General features: G+C 37.4%; 1 protein-coding gene across 6 annotated transcripts in view; it reads right to left on the bottom strand.

Annotated features, from left to right (window-relative positions):
- Positions 1–19948, bottom strand: part of STARD9 (StAR related lipid transfer domain containing 9) — a 113087-nt gene that overhangs the window by 80790 nt on the left and 12349 nt on the right. For 5 of the 6 annotated variants that reach the window (XM_039327819.1, XM_039327905.1, XM_039328000.1 and 2 more), the window contains exons 3-6: positions 18926–19042; positions 2179–2295; positions 1634–1666; positions 1483–1544 (exon numbers count right to left, since the gene is read on the bottom strand). In XM_039327819.1, the coding sequence (XP_039183753.1) occupies positions 1483–1544; positions 1634–1666; positions 2179–2295; positions 18926–19042 (329 nt within the window). The remainder of the gene's footprint in view (positions 1–1482; positions 1545–1633; positions 1667–2178; positions 2296–18925; positions 19043–19948) is intronic. The other variant, XM_039328089.1, reaches the window with a different exon arrangement.

Genomic DNA, 19948 nt, shown 5'->3' with positions numbered 1-19948 from the left:
CACAAAATACTGTAAGGACAGCTTCGGGGAATATTTGGTAGGGAGGCACAGCAACCATGTGGAAATGCCTTAGGTGTTAATACTATGTTTCAATCTAAATGTTCCTTTTCTCTCAAAGAAGATTTTTGTTAAGACAGGGACTTTCTATTGGAGAGTTGTGCATTGCCTTGCATTTAATTCCAAGAGCATTCAGAGGAATGAACATAATACTCAATTATAACTCTTTAAAGCAGCCTTTCTTGGGATTCTTGGGAAATGCAAAGGGTGGCTGAACAATCCCATAAAAAGGAATGATTGCTTTAAAGAGCTGTAGAAGCTGCTACATTCATATTCCTAGACATTCTGAAGTACCTTTTCAGAATCAAATCAAAAACACTGCAAAGCCCTATTAATTCCATTTCCTGCATTTTTGCATCTGTAAAAACTATTATTTAAGTATATACTACATTTACTGTTAATATATCACTAAATATTTACTTTGACAAACTATCATAACCAATGCCTACATTATACTGTCAATGTAAAAATTGTATAAAGTTAATGGGATTTCTAAATGTTTAAGAATAACTGAGCACAGTCCAAATATTAGACATCCAAATATCCTCTAAAACAGTGATGGCAAACCTTTTAGAGCACGAGTGTCAAAACTGCAACTCAAAACAAACTTATTTATCGCTGGGTGCTGGGTGGGCATGGCCCACTGGGTGGTCATGGCTGTGGTCATGGCAGACTGGGTGGGTGTGGCCAAGGTGGGCATGGTCACCTCAATGTTGCTTGTGGGGACACCTATGGGGGCCAGGCAGGGTAGTTCTAGGGGGTCTCCGGCAGGTGGGGCAGTGGGCAGGAGGCTCGTCCTGTGGGGTGAGGCAAGGCAGGGTGGAGGTGCCATTGCCGTGGGGCAAGGCGAGGCAGGGGCCGGGGCGGCTGCTGCCTGACACCATTGGCCCCCACACACAGAGGCCAGCAAGTGCATGGGGGCCGACAGTTCCATCAGCAGCCACAGCCTGCCGGCCCCTCAACCGGCGCATTCTGGGGTTCCACAGCCCACCACCAGCAGTTCAGAGAAGCCGCCTCTGAGCTGAACGGCCGGCCAATAGCTGAGAAGGTGATGCAATGGGTCGTGCCCAGGAAAAGGAGAGCATGCGAGGCCAGGAGGGATGGGATGGGGGGAGGGAAACCAGCCATGCTGTGATGCATCCGGCCACATGGGAGCTTGGTGAGTTAGTGGGCAGCTGGTTGAAGAGGGACGGTTGCCATCTCCAGGGCATGGTGCACGTGCCCACAGAGAGGGTTCTGAGTGCCGCCTCTGGCACGCGTGCCATAGGTTCGCCACCACTGCTCTAAAACATAATGTAATTACAAATGACAATAATTATGCTTTTTAGTTCAAAGAAACACAGAAAGAAATTACCAGTGGTTTGATACAGAAAAGAAGAACTGATAAAAACATATGACCATAAGAGAAAATAAAGTAATACCTACCTAACTTCTACTCTGGATGATGTTGACTGCTTGGAGGAAGCACCTTCTCTTGAAAAAAGACCCTATGAAAAACAATTATGTATATATTCTATTTTCTGTGAGAAAATTAAGCAAACTTAAATGAAGTATTTCATTTAATAACATAAATTACCTGACATATCCGAGGTGTTAATCCAATGGAAGCCTTGAAAAAAAGAAAGGATTATGTGAAAACTGTTCCTCTGTGTTTTAGAACAGGGCTCTTCAAACTTGGCCCTTTTATGACTTGTCGACTTCAACTCCCAGAATTCCTCAGTCAACCATAATGAGAGTTGAACTCCGCCCCATCTTAAAAGTTGTCAAGGTTGAAAAATATTGGCCAAAAGTATTGAGTTAGTGCTGAAGAAACACACAGGAAGCTACATGCCAAGCAAAGGGAATAGCTTTTAAGTCCCGGCTTAAAACTTTCATCACAGCTGTGCTTCAACTTAACAAAGTCAGACTACAGAGGAGCATATTATTAGTATAAGATTATATTCTTGTAAAATAGTATGAAAAGTATTATTTTAATTTGAACTAGGAAACTATTACATCTGTTACATTAATGCAAACAATTAAGTTGCCAATATTTTTTTTAAAAATCCTTCAAATGGTGATCTTGAAAGTTAAACTATATTTTTTTTAAAAAAAAAAGATAAAGCAAGGGATATAACTCACTGGAGTGCCCATCATGGTATATGTTTTTCCTGAACCTGTCTGTCCATAAGCAAAAAGACAAATATTGTATCCTTTAAAAACACTGGATAACACCATTGTACCAAGATCCTGAAAAACCTGCAAATAACGAAGAGAGAAATTATACTTCGATGTGTGACGATAACTGTATTGTTCGTATATCTAAAATGCTTTGAAATTCTAGCATAGAGTTTCTCAAAACAGAAAGAGGGAATGGAAGGACAAAATGCTCTAACAAAATACAAAGGTCAATCTGGTACATTTTTAATTTCTTAAATTTCCCTCCAATCAACATAATAAAATTACTTCACCAAGCTTCTTTTATGTACATTTCATTCTCTATGGATACTAGTAATCCTTGACTTATGATCACAATTAAGCCCAAAATTGCCATACTAAGCAAGACAGTTAAGTGAGCTTTGCCTCATTTTATGACTTCTCATGCCATAGTTGTTAAATGAATCACTGCAATTGTTAGATCAAATGAATCTGGCTTCCCCATTGACTTTGTTTGTCAAAAGGTTGCAAAAGGTGATCACATAAATCTGGGACACTGCAACTGCTAAAAATACAGATAGTGCCTGTTACCTGTTCCTCCCCCAGCCAAACTCCTTTCTGCCACCATTGGAACATTTTTTGCCTGGATGGAGAACTGACGGAGACTGGAAGCTTTGTCTGCTTGCAAATGGGGTGCTTGAAAACAAATGAACCTTCCAGTCTCTGTCAGCTCTCCATCTGGGTGAAAAGTATTTGGGCACCTATGGGGCGCTTGGAAACAGAACAAATCACTCCGTTCCCAAGCGCCCCATTTGCAAGCAGACCAAGCTTCCAGTCTCCGTCAGTTCTCTGTCCAAGTGAAAAGTGTTCTGGTGGTGGCAGAAAGGAGTTGGGGGGGAGAGGAGCAGGAGACAGACACCACAAATACTTTTCGTGTCCAGGAGCTTCCATCAACTCGCCTCTCCCCCAAAGGCAAAGAAACAGCGGCAGAGAGGAGATAGATCTTTGTAGTAAGATAGGCAGCTAATAAATGGTATAAATACAGTAAATAAAAATAATATAATTAACATAACATAACAATTTTATTGTGATTTAAAAAACTGTACTCTTAATTCAAAATTCCTGTCAAAAATAGAGATCAGCTTCTTAAAAACATATTTGCACTTTAAAAGAATATAAAAATGTATCCAATTCTACAGTTTATTATCAAATGTATAAACTAAGAAAAGCAGGTATAATGGTGCTACAAGATTAAATTAGATTAATGGTTTATCTACGGTAGTCATGCATCCTGTTTCCTAGCTTGGCCAGTCCAGATGCCCATGGTTGATCAAGATAATAAATGCAAACCCAGAGTCTCCAGCTCATCACTGGGATTCAGAAATGTATTTTCTCTGATTCTAGAATTAGCACAAAAGCATCATGATTTATCTTTCACAACTTCTTCTAACGAGTTTAATAGTCATCTATGTTAATAGCCCTTACCATCTCTTTGAATTCCAATAAATCCAGTGGGTTAACCACACAAAGTACTGTCTTTTATCTGCCCAGATAAAACTGGTATAATTTTTCTTCACAACTGTACTACTACTCTATAGTATAATAAATGACTTACTACTCAAGTACAACTGGTTCCTTTTACAAACATTGCAAATCTTTCCTATTTTGTAATTTAGACCAAAATACTCCCAAATATTGCAATTAGAACATCTGTTTTTATTTAAATTGATGCTTTCTGTGAAGAAAAGAATGCTCTTTCTAAAAAAGAGGAAGAATGCCAACATTGTTAAATATCCAGGAAGTTGTACTTTTTAATGAACTATAACTTTCAACAAAATTATTCTAGAACATGTACTAAAGCTTCACCCTTCTCTTTCGATCTATTCCTAATAAAATATAGTTACTACAAGAAGGCATGTGCTAGTTCTCTAAGATTTGTTTTAATATATTGTCTATCCTGTATTTTGTACTGAATAAATTTTTGGAGTTAATTTTTTTTTATCTTCTGGTTTGATTCCTGAATCCATTCTTATTCACCTTTCATTTAAATGGAAATTAAATGAATACTTCATCTATATCAAAAGATACAAAATCTTGAATTATGATTTTATAGTCCTTTTTGTTTACTGTCATTAATTCCTTCAACAGTTCAGTCAGAGCATAGGTGTGTGAACATACATACATATTTCAGGACAATCTTAAGAATTAATTATGGGAATCATCCTTCCAATACATTACTAGGTATTTTTGAGCTTAAAATCTAAAAATTTGATAGAAACTCAATATTCCTGGCAATTTTAATGCCAAAATATTGGTATTATAAATGAAACTATCTTCAATAATCCTTCCTGAACATTATAGTTTTATAAAAAGTTTTGAAGTGTCTGATAAATTAGATTATTTATATTCTGGACAAACATTAAAAAAACAGAAGACTGCATTGCTGGTCTCCTTGGATGTAGAAAAAGCCTTTGGTATGATGGAGAGGGAACTTCTGATTCCATATTCATGTAAAACATTCAAGCCCACTAACTTTGTTAAATGCCCTCTAAATCAACAGATACAGAATAAGCTTTTCCAGATTCATAAACTCTGTATTCTGCTGAAGAGTGAAAACCCACTCTACACTTTCGTTGCCTAGTTTAAAGCCACACTACATTTCTCAGTATTTCTCAATAGTGGCACTCTTGCAATCCCAGTTTTAACCAGTATCTTCCCAAGCTGGCTTAACAAATTTATCCTTTCCGTATAATTTGCATTCATTCTTGGAAACTTTCCTTTGTATAGGGAGGAGAAACAGCGTTCTTCCAATCATCAGGCACAAATGCAGTTTTTGTGCACACATTAAATAAGTTGCATAGTTGCTCTAAGAGCAACCATAAGCATATTTTAACATTTCTCCAAACACCAAAACACCTACAGTTGTACCATTTTGCATACTATCATGGTGTTTACGGCTTCCATTTTTCTATCTAGATACTAACATTTGTAGGATTCATTTCAATTCCATTCTTCAAACTATCGCTAGCAAGATCCCTTTAAAATACTTCTTAGCATCTTTTCCAGTCAATTTTGTTCCAAATAATTTTATTACCTTTGTGTTTTATTACATCAAATCTGGAAATTCCCAAAAATATTTTATTTTCAGCAAAATTTTCTGATTTTATCTTCCTCTATCTTTATTATTCATTGCTCTTTTTTGACTTTGTAATTTTTTTTTTGCTCTATATACTGTACAGCATTCAATATCTTTCACTCTTCCTTTTTCCAACATTTCTCTTACAAGCATTTTTTTCCTCAATCAAGGCCATTTTCCCCTGATAATTCTGTCAAGCATTTTTTTCTCATACTTCCCATTAGAATAATTCCACTCATTTCTCTAGCAATATGTGATATAATTATTTTCAGTTCCAAACAACTTACACATTCCATTTCCTTATGTATACTTTCCCATGCATTCTTAGCCTTTCTTGCAGGCTGTTCTTTTTTTAACAGGACTTGTACTCCCCCCCCCCCTCAATAGTCATTCTATAATTACTGTACGGGGTTCCCCCCCACTTTTTTCATGTACATTTTTTTCTCAAAGATCCATTCCTGACATTTTCAAAAGAAATATTTACTGTGGCCCGTATTGAGAGCCTCACATCACTCTTGTACTTTTCACTATCTCTCAATCTTTTATTATAAATGGTCAGATTTGTATTTATTCCTTTGCTATGCATATAGACTTAGGTTTAAACCACGTATATGAAATACAACAAAGTTTTTCTAAGCAGAGAGGCTCTAAACGCTCATCAATTTCATTTGTCCCTGGGTCTCTGGATGGACAATCGTTTTTTTTCTACTATCTTGCTTTGTACCTTCCTCATCCATTCTTGTCACCTAGCAAAATATTTTTTTCACCTAGATCAGTGGTTCTCAACCTGTGGGTCGGGACCCCATTTGGGGTCGAACGACCATTTCACGGGGGTCGCCAAACAACGCAGTCTGCCATTTCCCCCCTCTTTTCCTTAGCTGTGCTATTCTCTTTTATTCTATTGGCTTTTGAAAGCCAATAGAATAGACTCTCTTGAATAGAGTCTAATTCTATTGGCTTTCAAAAGCCAATAGGAATTGTCCAGGCTGTCTCTGCCCTGCTGAGACTGCCAAAAGTCCCATTCTGCACCAGTTGAGTAGTCCTCGACTTACGACCGGTTGAGTAGTCCTCGACTTACGACCGGTTGGGGGTCGCGGCATTAAAAAGGTTGAGAACCACTGACCTAGATTATACTCATTTAGAAAGTTGTATTTACAACCATTTGTTTTGTGACCATTCAAAATTACAACAGCAGTGAAAAAATTGACTTACAACTGGTCCTCGCACTTACAACCATTGCAGCATCCCCATGATCACGTGATCAAAATCCAGGTGCTTGGCAACCAGTATGCATTTACAATGGCTGTAGCATTCTGTGATACAGCCAGCAGGCTTCTGACAAGTGAAGTCAGATTCGCTTAACAACCATTCACTTAACTGCAGTGATTTGCTTAGCAACCATGGCAAAAAAGTTGTAACATCGGGCACAAATTACTTAACAACTGCCTTGCTTAGCAATAGAAATTCTGGTCCCAATTGTGGCCACAAATTGAGAACTACCTGTACATTGTTTTTTAAAATCTGTCTATTATTACTCTTCCCTGGAATATAACAAGAATTCTTACTTTCATGCACACCCAATTTGAGTGATACCAATTCATATTTTAGATAGATACATAGATACATAGATAGATAGAAAATCTACATCTTAACATGTACACAAGTATTCATCAGCTGTGCTTCACAGTAACAAATCACATTTGTCTCATTATATTCTTTCTCTTACTTTCACAAATAAAAAGTTAATTTATTAATGCATGTCTTTCTTCTTGCATTCCAAGTCCCAGTCTTCCATATCCCATGACCGTCAACCGATGGGCCCAGAGCTGCAACTTATAATGAATTTAGTGACTCAAGCCTTTCTAGAGCATTTTTTAATACAAGAAGGAGATATTATACTTGGTGTCAGCGTTCCCTGATAACGATATTTCCAGCAAGTTTGTATGAATCTTTGCCTACTAGAAACTCCAATCTAGATACCATTTTTCAAGTTCACATAGAGTTGTCATATTCCATCAACTAAGAAGTACACGCAGGTTATTGACACAGGAAGAATATGCAATATGTTCATGTCAGCATACACCCATATAATTAAATCACATAAGTATAATTGTTATGGGAAAAATATTTAAGATCAGTTTCAACGAGAGGGCTGAGCTGTGGCGCAGTGGTTAGAATGCAGTATTGCAGGCAAACATTGCCCATAGCCAGGAGTTCAATCCTGAGGGGGCTCAAGGTTGACTCAGCCTTCCATCATTCCGAGGTCAATAAAATGAGGATCCAGATTGTTGTGGACAATATGCTGATACTGTAAACTGCCCAGAGAGTGCTATAAATCATTATATAGTGCAGTGGTTCTCAACCTGTGGGTCGGGACCCCATTTGGGGTCGAACGACCATTTCACGGGGGTCGCCAAACAAGGCTGTCCGCCATTTTTTCCCCTTTTCTTTGGCCACGCCCCTGGCACCCGGTGATGTATAAGTGGTTGGGGGTCACCACAACATGGGGAACTGTATTATGGGGTCGCGGCATTACAAAGGTTGAGAATCACTGATATAGTGGTATATAAGTCTAAGTGCTATTGCTATTGCTATTAACTGCTGTTTATGCATTTTTGGGGGGACTTAACTTCTTTTTGTGTGGGGCCTTTTTACATTTGGGGTAAATGTAAAATGTATGGCATATAAAATCCCTAAATATTTAAGATTATGTGATTATGTGAGTTTTTCTCATCTACGATCATATAATTCCAAAGGCGAACACAATTAAATTACATATTAATGTAATTATTAATCACATTAATAATTAGTGTAATTAATTTATGTCATTAGTTATTTAATTATACTTATATAATCAGGATCATCTATATGTACTTTAAATCTAAAAATACTGAATTATGTGGATTAATGATAGTTAAGGCTGTGATGAATTCTCATAAAATGTAATAAAACATTTTTAAGTGAAATTTTTATGGGAGGACCACAGACCGAATGTAAATTACCTTGTGTGTCATCATAACACATATATGGTAATCCACTTTTGAGCCTTTAAATCCAAAAGAAAGACATTATATAAGAATTTCTCACATTTTTTTCCTACGGTCACAAAATGGGGACAGCTAAAGAATTTCGAGATGAAGGGATGGGTACTGTAAAATGACACCAGCACACTCTGCCACCTTGTAACGTAAAGAATTGCTAAAACATTCTGAGAATAAGAAAAATGATAAGAAATGCTTTCCCACAATTATTCAGAATGTTATTAAAAATAGATATCAACACAGTATTAATTTGATCAACAGTACTTTCAAATCTATGGATTGGAATACGTTTGAAATCAGACACTACAGACACATATCTTCAAAGACATCTCTGGTGGTTTTTGAATTTGATAAATTTTCCAACAAATAATGTATATAAGAATACATAAAGCACCACAATATTTATCTTTGGAAAATGCAAATAGAGAATAGAAACCCTGTCAGTTCAAATGATACATATGGTAATGATTTAGGTGGCAATAGAGATAGTTCTTGATTAACAACCATTTATTCAGCAATCATTCAAATTTAGTGACACCTATGACAGATCCTCATAGTTACAACATTCACAGTGTCCTTGACATTGCATGATTACAATCTACATTTAGGCAAGAAAAACCAAATGTACAGGTATAGTATTGGGGGTACCTTGCTCAACAGTAGTAACTGTGAGACGGATCTCGGAGTCCTAGTAGACAATCACTTAAATATGAGCCAGCAGTGTGCTGCAGCTGCCAAAAAAGCCAACACAGTGCTGGGCTGCATTAACAGAGGGATAGAATCACGATCACGTGAAGTATTAATACCACTTTACAATGCCTTGGTAAGGCCATAGTTGGAATACTACATCCAGTTTTGGTCACCACGATGTAAAAAAGATGCTGAGACTCTAGAAAGAGTACAGAGAAGAGCAACAAAGATGATTAGGGGACTGGAGGCTAAAACATATAAGGAACGGTTGCTGGAATTGGTTATGTCTAGTTTAACGAAGAGGAGGACAAGGGGGACATGATAGTGTTCCAATATCTCAGGGGCTACCACAAAGAAGAGAGAGTCAAGCTACTCTCCAAGGTGCCTGAAGGCAGGACGAGAAGCAACGGATGGAAACTGATCAAGGAGAGAAGCAACTTAGAACTAAGAAGAAACTTCCTGACAGTTAGAACAATTAATCAATGGAACAACTTGCCTCCAGAAGCAGTGAATGCTCCAACACTGGAAGTTTTTAAGAAGAGACTGGACAGCCATTTGTCTGAAAAGGTGTAGGGTTCCTGCCTGAGCAGGGGGTTGGACTCGATGACCTCCAAGGTCCCTTTCAACTTTATCATCATCATCATCATCATCATTATTATTATTATTATTATTATTATTATTATTATTATTATTATTATTAAGCACTAGGGGCCCAGCTTACAATTACGAAGTCACAGCATCCTGTGGTTGTGATGCCCAATTGCAACCCACTCTGTAGCTTCAAAGTCAATGGGGAAGCCAGAAGGAGATTGTAAATGGTGACTATATGACTTCATCCATAATGATGGTGCAGGATTCACTTAAAGGCAAAAGGAAATGCAGTAATATCCATTGCTAAGTGTTGCAATCACATGTCACATTTTATGACTCCGCTGCTTAGTGATGGAAATTCCAGTCCAAACTACCATAATTAAGGGAGGACTATCTATAACAATATTAAGCATACATCTAATCCTGTAAGCATCTGTAATGATATAGCAATATAATCAGGATTATGCCATAAATGCCAGAAAAGTAACCACTCTATATCTGAGTTATTTTATACTTGGAGTTATTATTTTATTGGACTACAAAGTTTTATGCCACATTTGGCAGGTTTAATAATTGTTCTTTAAGCAGCCCCCAAAATATTTTGATGGCCCAAACTGTACATATTTGGTCAATAAAATATATCAAGAAAACTACTAACTGGAGTTAAATTATAACCCTGAGTATCATTACAGATGGCCAAAAGCATCAACTAAATTATTTATCTTTCTGTCAAAGTAATAAAAGACAACATGAAAAGAACCATTATAGAAGGGGGGGTAGAAGAGGGATGCCCTTTCTTATTAAAAAGGTAAAAAGCAAATACAGGAAGGAAGGACTAATGTAGTAGCTTTGTTCCATCAATGCAGGGTCTTTTTTGCATGTGAATCTCACGAGGAATACCAAATTAATCCCAGCTGAAGACTTTCTATGTGAAAAGAAAGCAGCAACCAGAACACAGGGACGCTCATTATATTCATTAATGGAGGAAGAAACTTCTGCTATGACGCTAGGTTTATTTAAGTAAAGTTACTCTATTCAGGATAAAAAGAGAGGCTGGTCATTTTGCAGCATTTTCTTTCTCCTGTAAAGAGATGACTGGCTACACCACTAGGAATCCTAGCCAATCCTCAGCTTCTCATTCTCTGCACAATTAAACAGGAAATCGTGAAATAGAATGAGTCTATTCTCCAATAGATCAATCTAGAGAAAAGTCCATTGGCTCTGTGTCTGGAAGAGAGACTCCGCTATTGTCTGCTAAGTGTTAGCTTAAGAAATGGTAATTAGTTATGAAAATAAAATAAGCCTCTCGAAAATCACTTCCTCGATATTCAGGCAGCTATCCATATCCAAGAAAGTCTCATCAATTAATGTGAAAGGCTATCCTTTTTTTTTTTTTTTTGGAAAGTCAGATACTATGAAAGTGTTCTTTTTCCCCGTTTTTCTTGTACTGCAATAGAGAAAGAGACAAAATCTGGTTTTATCTCTTTTCTATTTTACAGTTTTTATTTTAGGATGTTTTAACAGTTTTTCTAAATGACCTGTGCATTTTTTTAAAGGAAAAAGCAGTAAAAATGGACTTTTAATAATTATAAACAAGGATGTGATTTTTGAGCAATACTTTGGTAGATTAATGGAACAAATAATCAGATGTCTCACATAAACCGGGCTCATAAATATGGGAGTTTTTTTTAAAAAAAAACTCCAAAAGTGTTGGTTTTGAAGGAAGCAGGTGATTTCTGTACAAGAATTATCCAGGGCAGGACTGGTGTTATTATCCAGATGGCATTGCAGGTAAGTAAAATTTCTTACAGGTAAATTATGGAAAGAGATCTACATAACTTAAACCTTTTTTTGCAGAAATTGAGAACACCACTAAAAACTACAGAAAGTGGCAGAGACAAAGGTTTTAACTCATTTCTAAATGGGATTTTGCATTAAAAAGATAAATATATCCGATTATCACCAATCTCTCCCACATAGTGAAGCCCCACACAGAATACACACAGTATATTGGAATAAGACACTCCACTCCCAAACTCTCAAAAATAATCCTCAGGCAAGCGAAAAATAATGCAGCTAAATATGGGAAATAAATACAGCCAATATTACCATAATACTAAAAGTAACACCTCAATATTATTAACGTTATATAAACATATCTTTACCCAATATAGATTTCCAAAAACCTGTTCTTTCAGCTGTTTTTTCTCTCTCTTAAGAGAAACTCAATAATGCCAGGAAAAGATTGAGAAAGACATCAGAGAGGTTTCCCTAATCATATTAGCCAGAGTTTCCAGATAAATAATGCATGTTGTTATTTCAGCTGTTCACTGTATACATAATGTGGAAATACATCCTGGGGGAAAAAAAACATTTTATTTCAATGAAATATGCCCTGGAGTTATTTGGGGAACATTCATTTGTGGAACAGCATACTCAGAGTGTTATTGATGGATACCAATTACCTATTTAAAGGAAAATAAGACTCCGTCTTAATGGACATAACTTTGCAAATAATTGTATTATGGGTAAAATTAAGAAACAGCTTTTAATTGCTACAGCACTTTCTAACTACAAATGAAGCTAACAGTATCTCTTGGAAACAGACCAAAGTTTTTCTTGTCACTTGTTTTAAAAAAGATGCATGGAGCTCTAATTTCTCTGGTCTTCCATCACAATTCTAAGACACCACAAAATTAACTCTTGTGGGAAAGTTCTGATAAACATATACAATGTATCACAAAACTGCACATATATAAGCTTTTGGAATATGTATTTGAAAATGTGGATGCATGCCAATTAGCTCACACACTGATACAGATCTATTGAAAAATATATGAAACTCTTCACTTACTAAGAAACTTCAAGCAGTTTATCCAATGGAAATAATGTTGTGATTGGGCGATAGAATCATTTTCAAACATTAAACTTCGGGTTGCCTTCAAAGATCATCTAGAGCAGTGGTTCTCAACCTTTTTAATGCCGTGATCCCCAACCGGTCGTAAGTCGAGGACTACTCAACCAGTCATAAGTCGAGGACTACTCAACTGGTGCAGCACCGTTTGCAGAATGGGACTTTTGGCAGGCTCAGCAGGGCAGAGACAGCCTGGACAATTCCTATTGGCTTTTGAAAGCCAATAGAATTAGACTCTATTCAAGAGAGTCTATTCTATTGGCTTTCAGAAGCCAATAGAATAAAAGGGAGTAGCATAGCTAAGAAAAAGGGGGAAAAATGGCAGACTGCGTTGTTTGGCGACCCCCGTGAAATGGTCGTTCGACCCCAAATGGGGTCCCGACCCACAGGTTGAGAACCACTGATCTAGAGATTGCAACTCATCCAGAATGTGATGACATGGACAGTTTTGGGTGCACCACAATAAACCTAAATAACACCACTACTATAGCTCTGTGAGCTACACTGCTCTGTGAGCTACACTGTGAGCTACACTGGCTCCTGAAACACATCTCACTGGACAGATTATTTGAGGGACTACCTATATCTGCTTCTTCTGCTTGTTTTACTAGATCTGGCAAAGTGGGCAGCTCCAGATCCGCTCTGAGAAACAGTCATCAAACAGGACCCAAAAGAATGCTTTCTCACTTCCCTCAAGATTTGGATAAACATGGTCCTGTTAGCTTTAGGACGGCTAAAGAAATAAATACACAAACACTGGGCTGATCATCATCATCAACAACAATACAACTTTGAACTCGCTATGCATAAATTCACTTTCCTAGCAAGCAAGCTAAAGGATTAATCAAATTGCTTCATCTTCAAAAGAGGGAATGGTGATTGACCTTTCAGACTTATGAATTTTTTTAACTATGCAAATGTTAAATGTCATCCTCAGACAAAAGTGAAAAACTGAATAAAAGCATAAGGCATGCACATGTTTTCTTGGCCCACATCTGATTACTGGTTCTCAGGCCATCTCATTCAAGGCTTCTCAGCTCTCAGAGTCCGTGTTCCAAAGTCTCTCCTGCCTTCTGGTGTACAATAACTCTAATTTAGCATTGTATGCATTTGTAATAATTCTCACTTGACTATAGAGCTCTGCATGAAAAATGAATCTGTTGTAAGATTATTTCTATATACTATTAAAACCATCATATCTTGTCTAAAAGAATGCATTATAGGGCAACAATTTTTAAACCAAGGTACTCCAAATGGGCTAAGTTACAAAACATGTCCCAAATCTGGGACTCGTGTCTCCTGTGAGATTGAAATCTGGCAAATTTGTGGCTGCTTCATAGCTGCTGCGCTGCCTGCCATTATGCTGCCACCCAGAATTTCGGAAGACCAGTTTCGCCCTACCCCTCCATGGGCCAGGTAGACCAACCCCTCCTGTGATCACTGGAGATCCAGTAGACCAGGGGTGAGCGAGTGAAGCTTCATCTGCGCATGTGCAGGATCTAGGATGCATTCCCCTCCGTCCGTGGAAGACCATTTTTCTTTCAAAATTGGCTCCTGGTGCCAGAATAACTGGGGACTGCCGCAGTAGACAGTCCCATCCTAGCTCTCCAAAAGCTGGGTAGACTGGTTTCTCCTTCAGCTGCTAGAGATCTTGTAGACCACTAGACCAGTCTTTCTGTAGCCTTCTGAAGAGCAGGTAGACCTCCCTACAGAATTTCTTATAATGTTAACTTAAAATGTATAAAATACATGCTCCGTTTGGGTTGATACTTCTGAGTGATGCCTTTCTTATACTTCTTCCTTCACTTTTCTTTTCTTTTTATTTCATATCCTAATCCCTAGCTTGTTTTCTAACACCATTGCCCAGTCAGCCCACAGTGATGAAATATATCTAGGTTCTATGACAGATATTTTCCTACAAGTATATTCTTTTTCTTACAGAGGACAGAGGACTGTTTGAGAAGAATCTGTAGTCGCATTCAAAACAATTCATCCAATGTATAAAATGGATCTCCATCAAAACAGGTGAGTTATTGATAACAGGTTTGTTCTATTGCTGTTTTTTTCAATATATACAGTAGTCCTGAAGATCTTCAAGACACTGTTGTAGCTCGCTATTCAAATGAAGTTTTTGTAACCGGTATATCTAATGGAGTCTGCGGATGATAGCTTGAAAATAGACACATCTCTGTATAGTTGGGGAAAAAATGTAAACTTTGCATAGGATAAATTTTATCCTCACTCTGTACTTTCTCTTACTAAGGATTAATTCTATATACCAATTCTTCAAGCCAAAAATTCTGGAGGGGGAACAAAATCACTAATGCCAAAGAAATGACCTTATTCATGTAGAATCCAAGCCATTTAAATGTCTTCTGAATGCACCAGCTGTGTTACTGGCAGAAGAAATGTAATATAACTAAACCGTTTTGCAGAGATTTCTCTCCGCCTACTACAGTCCATTATATACTGATCCAATTATTTACACAAAAAACCCTTTCTTATTGCATTTCTCTCTGAAAATTGGGGAAACAATGACAACAGCTGAATGGTCCCTATTTTATCAGTCTTTTATGAGAAAAGAGTCACTTGCATCTACAGTTAATTTTCTTAATCTCTTCCGAATAAGTGCATTTAAAAAGGAGTTTAATCTTAACACTTTCTAAAAAGGAAATACACTGTTTCCATTTTGGATGACTTTTCTCCCAAAAGCAGTTAGAATGGGATTCTGCATAGAAACATGGTTACTATCTAATGGTCAATTCTGAGTTTTTGGGTTGTCTCTATCAAACAATTAGTATTTTGATTCCTTTTCCAAAGCTGTTTCTATTTTGAATCATTATCTTTCTTTTTTAAAAAAATATCTTTATTTAAACTTTCAAATAGTTTTGTAAAAAGCATTTTCAAAAGCACATGACCTTTATCTGGAAGCTATCTTGGATGAATTTTTAATTAAAAAACTGTTTAAATCTCATGTGCAATAAATCTTGTTCTTAGTTTCACTAATATCCACTTCTGCCCCTGGGGTGAAAAAAGTTCTAACAAAGAATCATAATGGAAAATATCACGTCCGTGCAAATGCTATAATCTGTTAAACAGATGGCTTAGATTTCGTTTTTTCTATTCTCAGCTGAATAGAAAAAGGGAATACAATTTTTGGGGGAATGCACTTCAACAATACATTAAGATGTTTTCTTAAATGTTAATGAATGTTTGTAATTTCCATAATATAATCAAACCATTCCTTCATTTCAGAATCCCAATGCTTTATAGAAAGTGCAAATTACTGGTGGATTAGACAATAAATTACACAATACAGGTAGTCCTTGACTTACAACAGTTCATTTAGTGACTATTCAAAGTTATAACACTGAAAAAAGTGACTTATAACCATTTTTCACACTTATGACTATTGCAGTTTTCCCATGGTCACATGATCAAAATTCAAACACCTGGCAACTGACTCATATTTATGATGGTTGTATTGTTCCGAGATCATGTGATCACCTTGGCGATCTTATGACAAGCAAAGTCTATGGGGAAGCCAGATTCACTAACAACTGTGTTACTAACTTAACACCTGCATTTAGTGATTCATTTAACAACTGTGGAAGAAAAGTCATATGATGGGGCAAAACTTACTTAACAAATGTCTCACTTACCAACAGAAATTGTTGGTATTTACTGACAGTAACAGCATTAAAATACCAAAGAAGTATTTTACACAGAAGACTAAATCAATTCTCTTGAGTGAGCTTGATCCTAGTGACTGCTGGCATTCAGATTACTCCAGAAATAGATTTTTGTTTATTTCTCTGGTGTCAAATGAAGCTTTTTAAAGTAATATATTTATATAAAATATTATACATTATGAATACATAAATACTTTATTTGGAAATGTCTTTATCAGAAATGATTTGAGCTTTCACAAAAAAAATTACTCGTGTCATATTGATCAGAAAAATTTCAGCTAATTTAATGACAATGGCAAACATTAAGCAGTAGTTGTGGATTCACATTATGTTAAAAAGACTCTTGATTCTAGTTTTCTTAGTGTGAAATACAAATATAATAGTGAGAACAGTTCATAATATGCCTTTTCCCTTTCTTTTTCTGTTATAGTAAAAAACTTATACAGTACTATACTGATTAAATATACCACCTGATAACTTCTTCATAGTTTCATACTGATTGAATTAGCCTAACAGGACCGACCATATGGAAAAGTAATTTATTGTTAATGGCTTGCAAGAATGGTACATGTTTTCTTGCTTTTTTTTTTTTTAAAAAAAGGGCAGACTGCTTATCTCTAGCTGTGGTTTTTCAAGCAGACACCAGTGCACTCAACGCTCATAGATTTTTTTTGCACTTGCACAGACCACTCTGGGAATGTTCTAATGTGGAGTTTATTTACAGATTCCACAGTTGTCCTTCACCAAACATAGTCAAAAACAAGTAAGTTTCACCTCTGTTCTTTGAACTAATAGTGACATAAAAGTCTGTAGGCCACACTGAGGCCAAGGTGAGCTGTCTGAATTATGGCAGCTCAAAGAACCAGGTAAGCAACTTGTCTTTCTCTTTCATATCTCCTAGCATAACACATATAAGTAAATAGCAAATAATAGTTATTGAAGGTGAGCCAGGCTCTTATTACAGGAACTGATGGCAATGGATAGCTTTTGAAAAACTGTGATTTTGTTATAATTTTCCACTTAATATAATTTTCCAATAATGTTTAATTTGGGCAAATTATCATGTTTCATTCCACAACAGTGGCAACTGAATGTGAAATGTGAGCTAAGAAGCAAGAAGAATGATGGGCAATCACCATCTGCAGTAAAAACTACAGCTACAGCTGGGGCAGAGTGCAGCAGCATGGGTAGTGTGGGGGGCCCCAAGAATGGCTTCTGTAACACCATTGCTCTACAAGCCTCATTGGTTACCAGTATGCTTCTGGGTGAAATTCAAGGTGTTGGTGATTAAAGCCCTTCATTGCATGGATCCAGGTTACTGGAATTGGCCCATACCACTTGTGCTGGCAGAGAAGGCATACTGCAAGTCCCATCAGCTGAATATTCTGGCTGGCGGGGACCAGGAAAAGGGCCTTCTCTGCTGTGGCTCTTGCCCTCTGGAACATCTTGCCCAGATGTGAGGTTGGCCCCAACCCTCCTATCTTTTCAGAAGGGCCTAAAGACGCTTGGGGTCAAAGAGGGGGAAAAGCGCAATGGAGGTGGTTGATTGAGTAGTAACAGATCCCACCTCCCCCCCACTCCACCTCCACCTTCTCTATGTGTCCTTGGTTTTAAGATTTAGCTTTTTATATTTTAGCTTATATGTAATTTTAAGCCACCCAGAATTACAGACTGACAGACAGACCTGTAATGGGTGTTCCACCTGAAGAAATGGAGAGGGGAAAATATGCTGAAAATTATTCAGTATACATTTGATATTTGAAGAAAGGCAATATTTGCAGCTGACACAACTCAAATGCCACAGCCTCATGTAGTAATGATTTATGTATTGAAAGAAGCCATACCAGAGGCATTGATTCTTGCTTTACTTCGACATAATTCTGCAGGGGTACATAGGATCCCTGTCTTGTTTTATCTCCCTTGTGCCTCCTTTAACTGCAAAGTCAGTTTACTAGCTAACCACAACAATCTAAAGCAGGAAATTAATAGAAACCCAGAAGCAGACATATGCTTGCATGGGAGAAAGATGGAATTCTGGAAGAAGAAAAAGGTCACTTCATATGGAAAGAAATAGCACACCAAACCAATGAGAGGGAAGAGTTTGAAACATGGTTTTCCTTTTGGATAAAAATGGAAAATACAAACAGAATGGTGAAGGAAGCAGCTGAGTCCCTCTGGTTGAATTGGTCCATTGGTTTTCTCTTTTTCCTGCATCCCTCCATCATATATTGAGTGACTCACATGACTTTGCCATTTATAGTGGAAACTTGACATCAGAATGAAGAAAGGAAGATATTGTACCTCAGAAATCCTTGAACATGCTTTTAAACAAATCTTGGAGCAGGCTCGGCATCTTGAAATACTGAAGAACTGAGTATGATAAAACTATTGGGTCAACAACTTTAGCATGACAAAGAAAACAGGCAAGAAACCCTATTATTGGGCCTATTTGAGGAATCTGTACGTTTATTATCTTTATTATTAATTATGGTCAGCAAAACAAAAGGTAACGGACTCCACATCTCTGAGTATTAAAACTGACAGTTGGGTGGGGGGGAAGACCAATTGTGCATTGCTAGTGTTATTTCAGTTTCAAAGAATTTTTTTTGTTGATTTCCAAGAAGAAAAACACAAAACAGAGAAAGGAACTGAAAGTATTGACACTTACCATTTCCTGAGATGCATATTTCGGATCCTCTGGATCAATTGACCAATAGCAGTAATCAAAACCAAATGACACAACTTTTTCCCTTGTGCCCCAAACACTTTCGAATCTGCTATCTACCTGAATTTAAAACAAGAAACAAAAGATGTGCCACATTCATAAATCTGTATCTTCAAGATTTATTATAAAATGGCCTGGGTAATAAAATTTATACTTGTTAGGCCTACCAATGCCAGCATGTAACTGACTACAAGCAGGAGGTAGCCGTGATGTCTAATTTCTATTTTCAGCCTTCCTTTATGGAAGGAAAACTGACCTGCTCTGATCTAATAGGGTGATTACTGTGATCACTTTTACTATATTTGTTGGAAGAAGAAAAAAGCAGTCATTTGAGTCACTGACCATCAAACAAGACTGTCACAATTGATTAGAGTAAAACAAGCTATAAAACCATATTAATACAAGTAACATTGTAACTTTATTTTATATATATATATGTGTGTGTGTGTGTGTGTGTGTGTGTGTGTGTGTTTTCTGAGGTTTTCGCGGGTATTTGTATGTAGGTCTTTGGTTGTTCGGGTTTTCTCCCACGTAAAATTGGAAGTGTCTTGGCGACATTTCGACGAAGTCCCATTCGTCATCTTCAGGCTGGTGCTTTCAGCTTCGTGCCTCGAGCAGCAATGTGTGGTCTTAGCTGTTTCTTCCTTTTAACTGCCAGTGGGGGTATGAACTGATTGGGTGGGAGCTTGGCTGTGTTCTGATTGGGTGGAGGTGTGTTCTGATTGGTTAGGGGCGTGGCTGTGCTCTGATTGGCTGGGGGGTTGGCTGTGCTCTGATTGGCTGGGGGTTGGCTGTGCTCTGATTGGCTGGGGGAGTGTTCTGTTTGGTTGTGCTCAGGTTAGTCTGAGTTGCAGAGGGGTTTAAGATTTTGGGCTGCCTTGCTATTTTTTGGCTTCGCGTTTGTGGTCGTGCCTCATTTTCATGGAGGGTGTCAGTTTGCTTCATGTATGGATTGGAGGGCTTTAA

The sequence above is a fragment of the Crotalus tigris genome, unplaced genomic scaffold (assembly GCF_016545835.1).
Source record: "Crotalus tigris isolate CLP2741 ecotype Arizona unplaced genomic scaffold, ASM1654583v1 scf7180000017545.3456711, whole genome shotgun sequence".
NCBI lineage: Eukaryota > Metazoa > Chordata > Lepidosauria > Squamata > Viperidae > Crotalus > Crotalus tigris.
This window is presented reverse-complemented; position numbering and strand designations above follow the sequence as displayed.